The sequence below is a fragment of the Octodon degus genome, unplaced genomic scaffold (assembly GCF_000260255.1).
Source record: "Octodon degus isolate 3935 unplaced genomic scaffold, OctDeg1.0 scaffold00014, whole genome shotgun sequence".
NCBI classification, from domain to species: Eukaryota; Metazoa; Chordata; class Mammalia; order Rodentia; family Octodontidae; genus Octodon; species Octodon degus.
In genome coordinates, this window is record NW_004524590.1 from 27182968 (window position 1) to 27194349 (window position 11382).

General features: G+C 36.0%; 1 protein-coding gene across 1 annotated transcript in view; it reads right to left on the minus strand.

Annotated features, from left to right (window-relative positions):
- The window catches only part of LOC101574580 (low-density lipoprotein receptor-related protein 1B), a gene marked incomplete at its 5' end in the record, with an annotated part of 229660 nt that overhangs the window by 121978 nt on the left and 96300 nt on the right, over positions 1–11382 (minus strand). The window contains 3 exons of the mRNA XM_004626417.1: positions 2454–2588; positions 4406–4543; positions 6093–6224. Of these exons, the coding sequence (XP_004626474.1) occupies positions 2454–2588; positions 4406–4543; positions 6093–6224 (405 nt within the window). The remainder of the gene's footprint in view (positions 1–2453; positions 2589–4405; positions 4544–6092; positions 6225–11382) is intronic.

The window sequence follows — 11382 nt, forward strand, 5'->3', positions numbered from 1 at the left end:
TTATATTATATATATCTGTATAAGAAGAGCTGATATGAAGACGCATAAATTGAACAAATAAACTAAAAAGCTGGATGCCTATATATAACACTATGGAGATCACAGAAGCAAATGTATAAGGTACAGTTAGTGTTCTGTGGCTTTGGTTTAGGTCTCTAATTTTAAAGATTTAATTAGAGCCAAGATTAATATCACACTATTCACAGGAATCATTGGTTTTCTGATTTCTATGTCTACTTTTACTTTCATATAACACAATTTGTGTCCCTATTCTATCATTTACTGTTGTCCGAATTATGTAACAAATCTGCCAGAAATTTGAGAATTTGAAGAACATCACATTATTAATAACTAGCTTCTGTTTGCTATTCGAATAACCAGTGTTCTAAGGTTGAGTCCGCAAGCTTCGCGGTACCAGGGATGGAGCTCCAAAAAGACACCTTTTCTACCAGACAGGGCTAGAGCAGCAGGGAGGGCAGGTGGGCTCAAGGTTACGTAGATTCTTACGGGATGTTACAACCTAGATTTGTCTCTCTCGTGGCTTGCAGGAGGGCAAGCGCCCCATGAGCTCCAGGGCTCCTGCTGACATGCACAGAGGTGAGCTTAAGCAAAGTGTGCGCACCGAGGAACAGCTGCAAACACAGGTGAAGCTTTCTCCTTGCCTGCTGCTCATTTTCTGCTAGCTGCCCAGTTCCTACCAGGCCAGGGAACTGTACTGCTCTGTAGACTGCAGGCTGGAGACTTTCGTGTTAAGAGACCCATGGAAGAGATAAAAGTCCTTCCTAGGGGCCACGCAAATGACAGGCTGAGGCTTTCTAGTTCTGCTTTTCTGCTATAGGACCTTATCCATGGAACATGTAAGCATTGTAATAAATTACTTTTGTGTTTGATTAAGGAAAAGTGCATTAACTTTAACAGAGATTGTTTAGGAATTAAATAAAATTTTCTTTATCAACATTTAACTGTCAAATTGCAATAATTATTGTTTATTTACTTCATAACTGTAAATTTGAGAGGGCAGGAAATTGTTAGTCTGTTTTCCTTTTGGTATAGATACTCATTTTTTAATAAATTGCATATATTGATAAAATAAGCCCTGGCATTAATCCATAATAGACAAAAATATTTTCCCCATCATCAGTATAATAAGCCGTGGAGCATGAGATTTTGAAACAGGCTATGTTTATCGCACATATGCCTAGTATCTAGAATATTGCCTGAACATGTAACTGGATCTTATGTTACGTCTTTCATTTTCTCCAACTGTTCTGTATTCACAAACAAACCTTAGAAAATCAATGGTATTATAATGAAAATACTGAAGAAAAGGAGAGTGAGAGACAGACTACTTGTGTGTATGTATATCCGTGTGTGTGTGTGTGTGTGTGTGTGTGTGTGTGTCTATGTGTGCATATGTGTATGTTTAGATATAAGAGATATGGCCTGGGAAAGAAGAAATGACTTACCTGTCAATAAAATACAGAAAACTTAGCATCAATTTTTAGTATTTCATTGTAATGGAGGAAGAAAAATTCCATGAATAAACTAACTTAGATTACAATTCAAAATATGGCTATCCCGCTTCCTATTTGTGATGTATAATTAATTTCACAATTATATTTTATGGATTCAATTCAAGCATAGTTTAACTCATGGATGTCATAGAGAGACATTATCGAAACAAATGAGAAGATGAAATAATTTTAGGACTGGGATAGACCATAGATAAGAAACATGTTAAGCTTGAGTTTAATCACATAATAGAAAAATATTTATATGGATGGCAGTTTTATCTAAGAAACTTTAGGAATTGTTCATGGGCCTGCAAGATATATATATATATATATATCCCTCCCTGATATGAATTACATTTACTGTGTAATCACTATAAGGTTTTGTCTCTCCACAGCCAATTTTTAAATGATCTTAGGTAAATTGACAGATTCATGGATAATCTGACTGTAAATTTTGAAAGACATCTTACGATAACATATAGCAATGTTTAAAATGTGGTTTCAAAATTATGCCATTCCAAAGAAGCCCACAGCTTTCTAAATGTGAATTGCCTATCACAGTATTGCAAATGATACACTCAAGAGAAATGGGTCATCATAAACATATTATTTCATAAAGTGAGTCTAATTCTCCACTAGGTCCTGAACCAGCAATTCTATTATTTGCATTTCAAAGTAGAAATGTAACAACACAATTGAAATTCCTGCTGGTCTCATTTTGCTGTGGAGGCTTTGTGGCTTCACTGATGGTTAGCTTATTTGTACAAAAAAACAACCCTCAACCCCAGGGAATTGCCCTCTCAGAAGTGAAACGGTATCACATAGTTACACAGTATTTTGATGAAAATCAATTCCCTGTCATCTCACAATATAGCATCCTTGGGAGTCTTTTTAAAACTCAAAGATTTAAAAGCAAAGCATTGAGGAAAGGCACTCTACCTTCACACTGTCTGTTTTTCATGTTTCTCTGAAATCCAGGCTTACAGCGACAGAAAACAGATGTTTTTATTTGATTACAAAATGCGTCATCTCCACATGGATTCACATTATCTTCACAAGTATATGCAGCGGGAGCTAGGATTCAAAAATATGATAACAACTAATATTACTCTGATTCATGAAGTGGAATATTTATTATCACATGACTAATTCCTTATGAGTATACGAGATTATGGTCTTCTTTGCCTTAAGCCTTCATTTCATATGAAGGTATAGAAGCAGATAAAAACTGAAGTCATTGACATTAAATATAGTTTAGAGCAAGCTTCCAGCACCTGATATTTATATGAGTTAGTAAAAGGAAATAATGTGTCATTGACTCCATGACGCAGCATCTCTTTAAGGGCATTCTTCAGGGGTATATGACTATTACATCTTTAAGAAGCAAGACATTTGATTCTTAAGTTATCTAGAGATGTGGGCACTTACTGTTTACAGGAATTTAATATTCATTACTTCAGTCAAGGCACTACAATATTAATAAAGCTACATAAGCTGTTTGTAAAGACTTCTAGCCTGGACATTCATATAAAAAGTAACATCTGAGTATGGCATCTGTTTCAGTGGTCACAGGCTACAGCACCACGGAGGCAGTGTCATTCATAATTTTCAGTAGAACAGTTCTGGTTTCATTGCTTTTTCTTCCATTTGAGAGAACATTTTAGGATACAAATAAATGAAGATATTACCTTTTAGAGGTAACACTCAGTACCTTTAAATTACTTAAGTGGAACAAAATTTTAAGACATATGTAAACTTTAGGAGAATTGTAGATAGCATTATTAATGCCAACTGGCTTGTGACTCTTTTACAATTGATTGAACTACACTAGTTGGATGATGCCGTCATGGAGATCCATGTGGCTTCACAGAGGTGGCACTGTTCTGTTGTCCAGCAAAGGACGTAGACAAACTTAGATGAACAAAAAGAAAAGTGGGAATTGCTTTGTGACTTCTGTCAGCCAACTAAATTTAGACAATTTCTTTTACTGTAAGAAATCCACCATCAAGCATTACTTAACAAAATTATTATACACAGCTTCTAACAATTTAAGTATCATGGCGCTCTTAATTAAAGAAAATAATGCCTTCTTTAAAAATAAATCAGAAATAACTAAAATTGTTTAAATATTGAAATATTAGGATCTTTAAAATCACTTAAGCAGGTACCATTGGAAAGTTCTAAATTTGTTTTCAAAATAGTTGCAACTTTTTTTTTTTGCAAGTACAGAGTGGTATTCAGTTAACAGAATGACATTTCCTATAAGCTGCATCAGACACAACTGAAGATGAAAAACTACTGTCGCCGTATATAACTAATTTCTGCTGTGCACCAACAAGAACCTGCTTTAAATTTCCATGTTAATTTACTACCCTCATTGTGTGCCAGGCAAAGTTAGTGGCTATTGAGAATACCACCAGGACATGGATATCTGAAGACACATTTGGTAGTGTGTTAGCTATACAAAAAAAAAGGACACTGCACAGTTTAAAAACAAGTCTTACATAGCCTTACATTTCAATATTTTTCTTGCCTATAAAGACTTAACCCATCTGTACACAACTCACTCCTTTAAAGAAAAAAAAAGTTCAAACATTTTATATTCATAGTTTATAAAACAAATTATAAAAAACATAGGTTTGGTTTTCAACATCGGAGACATAACTTGAAAATTGAATTCTCAGCTCCAGTTCTAAGAAGGATACTCATTGCAAAAGTAATCTTCTCCACTTCATACCTTCTTAAATTAAGAGATATCTGGAGTGATTACGTTCATTTGGAAAAAGGTATAACTTGCACAGTTTTTCACACAGTATAAAAGAAACCCTTGCGCCACATTCAAGCTTGAACTGGCCCTGGGTGTTCCCGTGCTTTGCTTAGAAAACACTCACGTGTTTTGCAGCCGTGCTCATCAGAACCATCTCCACAGTCGTCAAGCCGGTCACACTGGAGGTCCATCGGGATACATTTTTTATTACTGCAAGCAAACTCATCCTTTTTACAAGGCTTTGCTTTATATGTAACCTTACCTAAAGAGTAATTTAAAAGAATGGTTAGTCTATCATAGATACCCAACCGATTTACTCATCATACAATTTGCTTAAAATTGCACTAAATGCCTGTGCACCCATATACCGAGCCTCCCGAAGTTGTCTCCCAAGTTGGCAGCTTCTGGGCTGGTGAGATACCCAAGATGTACGTGTTAAACGTGACCCAGAATGGCAAGGCAGGGAGACAAGACAGCCAATGGATTTGAAAAGAACTGACTTGGGGATGGATCTGTATAGATTTACAATCTGGTAAAGATACAGTCATGTCCCCTTGGTAAAAGTTTTACAAATGAGATTTAAATTCATGGAATCATGACAAGCATGGACTTAGAACTTGGAGGATACTAATGGTCTGCTTAGCTTAATCTCACAGTTATTGGACAGCTGTGAGGATGAAGTGGACTTTTCTGGGTATGCTTTCATTCAGATTTTGCAGTTCACCAAAGATCTTACACTGGGACTTATGTGAGGGTTCACTGGTGTTGAGGGGCAAGGTGCACAGGTGAAGTGAATCTTTCATGATTAAGCATTAACTACATGCTCCAAGGTAAAATGATTACTGGGCAAAAGAGGGTGTGAGATCCAGCTACGGAGCACAAATATCCCAGGGAACAAACCTCTCAAATTTGAACTTGGTTCTCCAAATGGTGAGTGAAGAGGGAAAAGAAAAAAAAAATGAAAATATATTTAAGAACGTATTACATGTTATAAGAAACATGGGCCTGTAGTTCTTCATTTGAGGATTCTGAAGATAACTTAAAATTATTCTGAGTATGTATTTGTAGTACAGTTAATGACTCTATTTCTCTGGAAAGAAAATGTTCAAACTTCATCTAAGTACAACCTTTTAGTGATATATACTGCCTTAAATAATTGCAAGTCAGTTTTGTCTCAAAATCAGTTATTGTATATGTTAAGTATTTCCTACTAAACAGTCTTTTTTTATCTCAGAAACTGATAAAAAAACTGTGTCCACATACAATATTCACAAATCATCCTTCCCTTGAAAACCCCGATAAAGAACGGTTAAACCACTGTGTCATTTCGCCCAAGACAATGACTATTCGCCCCAGTAAAGTTCCTAGTGAGGCTCTGAATGAAGCCACGCAACTCCTTTATGCAGATGGAGCAACAGGAGATTATTCTCACACCCCTTCAAAAGATCAAATTAAAAAAAAAAATCCTCAGACACAAACATGGAGATTTTTAATTTTTTAAAATCTACGTATTTATTTATTTTTTTAATTTGGGACAGGGTCTCACTACGCAGCTTGGACTCATAGTAATCCTCCTGACTCAGCCTCCCCAGCGCTGGGATTACAGGTTTGCGCCACCACGCACCGACTCAGTGGCTGGATTTGGTGTGTCCAGGGGCGGGGCCGGATCGGCATGTGGTGCTGGGGATCAAACACGGGCCCCTGAGCTTAACAGGCAGGTGCTTAGACTGCTGAAGTATCTCCTTGGCCCCTTTTATTTTTAAGCCTTCAAATCATTTTTCTTATTTGCTACTTAATTATTTTTCATTAACCGGATTTACCACAATGATCTTCGTCTGAGCTGTCCCCGCAGTCGTCAATTCCATCGCACGTTTTCTCGGAGGGCAGGCATATTCTATTATTTCTGCATCTGTGGGGTCTTGTGGCTGGACAAAGAAATTTTACTGAAAAGCAAAGAGGAAAATCAAAGAAGCTCCTTTGGATTCACTGACTCATCAAGAACATGCTTTGCCTTTTATTTCAAATCCATAATCTAGCATTCCTAAGTATATTTTATTATGAGTTTTAGTTATTTTGTCATGGGTATTTTATTGTGATATGTATTAGAAAAATGTACACTAGAAACTTCTTATTCAAGTTCTTTATATTAATCGAGGCAGAGTGGACAGCCTACCATCTTGAAGTAAGAAAACCTATGGTCTCTCTTTGCAATGCCTTATATTATTTCACTCAGTCACCATAGTAATTGATTATACATTAATTACAGTGTATATAGCATGACAAGATGCCTAGATATCTCCAAGAGCAGTTTCACATAGTATAGACAGTGAACAGGTGTACGCGTCAGCTCCCAAAGCAATGTGGACCATATGTTGGAAAAACAAAAGTATCACAGCACTATTGTGTTTGGAGTTCTTACTTTGTGACTGTGAGAACAAATGTTTAGATGTATAGGATCAGCATTCATGCACATAAAGTGGAATGTGAATTATTTGTTTTTAATATGTAAAGATGAGAGAGAAAGAGATTGATGAACATGAAGAAATCATATTTTCATCACTATTTCATTTGAAGACTTCTGATCCTGAAGCAAGAACTATAGCTGATCACTCTCCAAAGCTCTGTACATGGTGGCTCCATGTTCCCAGCACCAAGTGCCTTACTCGTTCATTATTTTCATCCAAGCTCACGAACTTGCATGCTACTATATCCTCAGGATTTGCAATTGGTTATCTAGTTTTGGCATTTCAAATTTGATCATAGACAAACTTTGAGGAATTTCAGACTCAACAAGATCACCACTTAATTCTTTTATTTTTCATTTGCTGATGTCCTTCTCCACAAACACGTGTTTCACCTTATTCAAATAATTGGATCAGTGGTCTACCATGCACTCCTGTCATTGACCTTCAAATCTAAGTGGTCACATCTTGTTGACATTGTCTGAAAACTCTTCTTCTTCTGTTCATTGTCATTACCAGTTACAATCTCAATTGTGAATGTATTTGTCACAGAAGCATAATAAATGTCCTTTCTTTCATTTCCATCATCAAATGCTCAAAAACCATAAGAACAGTCAAAGACATTAATCTTATCATTGCTTCTGTAGCACCTATCATTATCGGTATATGGTCTAAGCCACATGCAAAGCCTAATAACCTATCATTATCTTGTCCACCCCACTCCTATAGATTTATCCCCTGCCCCTTTAACATTCTAGCAACACACTATATTACAACTTTTAGTATATACTTTTTACTCTCTTTGTCTGACTTACTTGTTTCAATTAAGTTCTAGTATTTTGTCTCTCGCACTTGGGTCTTTTAGTAATGTTTCTTAATTTCTTTTTAAAAATATTGTTATATTTTCTATTTTATAGAAAAAACAAATGTTCATAACCAAATAATAAGTGAATAACAGCAGTTATTACACTGTGTATAATTGTCTTCAAAGTAGTGCCAGAAGTATACCAAAAACCTCTCACAAAAATAAGATACAGGGCCAGAAAAATAGCTCAGTAGAATAAGCGCTTGCCTGGCAAGTGCAGGGTTCTGAGTTCAATCCACGGTAGCACAGGAAAAAAAAAAGATAAGAAAAGAAAAAGAAAAGGATAAACTTGGGGCCAGGGAGGTAGCTCAGTAAGAATAAGCACTTGCCTGGCAAGCTCAAGGGCCTGAGTCCAATTACCCAGTTCAAAAAAAAAAAAAAAAAAAAAAAATCAGACAGTCACACAAATTGCCTGTTCAAAAAACCAAAATGAGCTCAGTATAAGCTAAACAAATTGGCATATATATTGAAATATATATTGAAATATTTTAAAACAGTGTCTGAACTATTACTCTCTCATTTTTCTCTCTCTTTATTTTACATTTCATTTGTAGATAGATTCTTAACTACTTAAACTCATGTTTTTTAACTGTCCAAATTTCCTACTGTAACTTACAGAAATTGCATGCTACATTCTTCAAATTGTGTTTTTAAACTGAGTACAGTGATTTTGAAACCCAACCTTCTAATCATAACTTTGTCTCTACAATTTTCTTATCACACTAATAAACCTCATTCTCTGTTAATTTAATCGCAACAATTTCTTATTATTTGACTCTTTCAAATTAATTCCAACTTCCAAGATGGTTTAGACAGTGACATGAACCAACCAACAGTAACTGAGCTCATTACTTCTTTTACTTCTAATGACCGTTTTTTTTTTTTTTTTTAGTCTTACCTACCTAAGTCTCCACTCTCCTGGGAGGCTGTGGACACTGGTTGATTTCAACGGATATCTCTTCTAGATTGATCCAGAAACAGTTTCTTCTTCTTGAAAATAAGAGCCTTGCATCCAGATTTTGCTATTCCTCACATTGACTTCATACAAACAACCCTTCATCTGAATGCCCCGGCTCCTGACCACAGCCTCCTCTCCTTCAAGTTTTTGAAATTTAGCCAAGATTTTTAAAACACATTTTCATTTTTTATCTTAAACTAGTATCCCCATTAATTTATTGAAGTTTTCTCTATTCACCAATGTCTTTTGAGGTCTTACTTTTCTCCCTATTCCTATTTATTGGAAACTGATCATGTATTAGATGCTTTAAAGGCGCACTTTTATCTTTCTTTTCTTTTTTTCTTTTTTATTGTGCTAACTCAGGCTGCAAACAGTCTGTGGTACTGGGGATCAAATTGCAGTCCCCCATGCCTGCCTACGCTTGCCTAAGCAGGTGTTTTAGACCGCTGAACTATCTCACCAGCCCAAGTTACACTTCAAGAATTTCACTTCCTTCCCTTTTGTTTTCTGAATCTTTTTTTTTTTTTCCATCTTGTGTACCTAGTAAAACTCCAATCTTAAATAAACAAAAACATCTTGTTTTCCGTAGTCTGCATATAGGAAGTGTGAGAATGTTGTACGTGAACAGACTTCAAAGCCAAGTGATCATATCCACTATAGGAACTTAATGCTTCTTGGGAAGCTCTATAATTATGTTGGTATAGTTATACCAATTTATCTCTTTCCCGATAATGATTCCAATCTGCATTCCTTCCAAACTTCTATATGTCAAATTTCTACCTTGTGCATATGCTTTTTACTACACACAAACAAAAACAATGTAAAAAATCCTAAACATCTGATTAAATAATCATGTGGCTCTTTTTAAATCTACATATGCTCTGTCAACTCATTCCAATACTTTGAATATCTAACAACAGAGAGCAATTTATTCTAATTTAAAATTCTTTTTCTCTTTGTTCTACAGATAATTTTCTCATCTTTCTTTTTTTCATATTTCTTAAGCATGTTATTACCTTTGTGTCCTTGCTGCTATACACTTTTGTACATTTTAGTCTTTTAGTATAACTAACTTTCCTGCAATTATTCACAATCTCTGGCAGTTCAAATTCTTTTAGATACTTAATGTCACTCAATAGTCTTCTGACCTGTAATGCTCCTTTTATTTTAGTACTTGCACTCAGAACAATATTTAAAAATTCCATAATATTTATTATCTCACTTATTCTGATTGTTCTATTTGTATTACTAGAAAAACTCTTCACATTCAAATCAAGAACTATCTGCACGAACTCTTTATTTTAATGTCTCTTTAGAAGCATCCCAAACCAGTTCACTATGTAAGAGACAACAAAACTGTTTCTCTTCCTGAATGCTTCTTTTCAAATGTATAAGCAAAATTGCTCTTCAAATTGAACAAGATCATCTCTCTCACTGCCACACCCAATCTGTTATATAATAAGTCTTATTTCCTCCACATGGAATCTTTTAATCTCTCTGCACTTCATCAGCCCATGCTTTAAACATTACTTAAGCTACTAATGGAGGCCAATACTACGCAGGGTAGCATTCACTGATTTTCCCCTTGCTAGTCATTATTCCTAAAATAAGACTGCTTGTATCCTCTGAGTGAAGAAAACACTTGTTTGAAGTATTTTGAAGAAAACACACTTACTGAAATTAGTTCTTGAACTCTCATTGACATCAAAATCCCAAAATGCTTCCCTTATATGAAATAATATCGTATTTACATGTAACTTGCCCATGACTTTCTTGTTTCTAAATTATGTGTAATACTTAATATAATGCAAGCACTACCAAATATTTGCTGAACTCTATCATTTAGGAAACAATGGCAAAACCAAAATCTATTCAGTAGAGACAATTACAAGTTTTTTCTCAGTAAGCGGTTGTTTGAAATGGCAGGTGTGGAACCCGGGGACATGCGGAACTCTGCTTTCAAATGCTTTCAGACTAAATCTAAAATTCTCCATGAGAAAGACAAGGTTCTGGATGCAACATCTCCACTGTGTGTGTAGTTTCATGCTAGCAGTAATGGCAAAACTTTTAGAGACTGAGTGTTCAAACTGCAAGCCGAAACTGACTAATGCACCTCAAAGGGCCAACAGCGCCTTGATGCGCGCTGTTATCTGATGCCCAGCTGCGAGGGCACCTGGCCAGGCTGACCCCACGGCTCTGGTGCTTGCAGCAGCATGCATGCCGTGCACTCGTCACCACTGTGCTCAATTAATACCTACACTGATTTCTCATCTCCGTGCACAAGAGTCTTCCATTCAGCCGTAATTTTCCCTTACTCGTGTCTTTATATACCCAATTTCCTCTGCCCATAATATTCCTCTCTAAAAACATACCCTTGGGCCAGTGAGATAGTTCAGCAGTCTAAAGTGCCTCCTTAGGAAAGGTTAGGCAAGTGCAGGGACGGCAGTATGATCCCAGGCACCACATGCCATGACAGCCCTGCACCCAGGGCAGGCTGAGCTGTCCACAAAAAAGACATACCCTCCAATGCCCTCAAGCCCTTTCCTGTTCTTGTCAGTAATGTATCATTAGAATTAAATTCCAGGATTATTTCTTATAATTCAAGACTGAACAAACCACTTGGTAACATTTTTTATCAGTTTTATGACTAAATAAGTTTCCAAAGATTATCTTTTCATTTTAAATCCCTTAAAAACTAAAGCTTCCTTGGGTCGGGGAGATGGCTCAGTGGAATAAGCGCTTCCCTGGCAAGCTCAATAGCCTGAGTTCAATCCACAGTTCTGCCAAATAAATAAATAAATAAATAAATAAATACA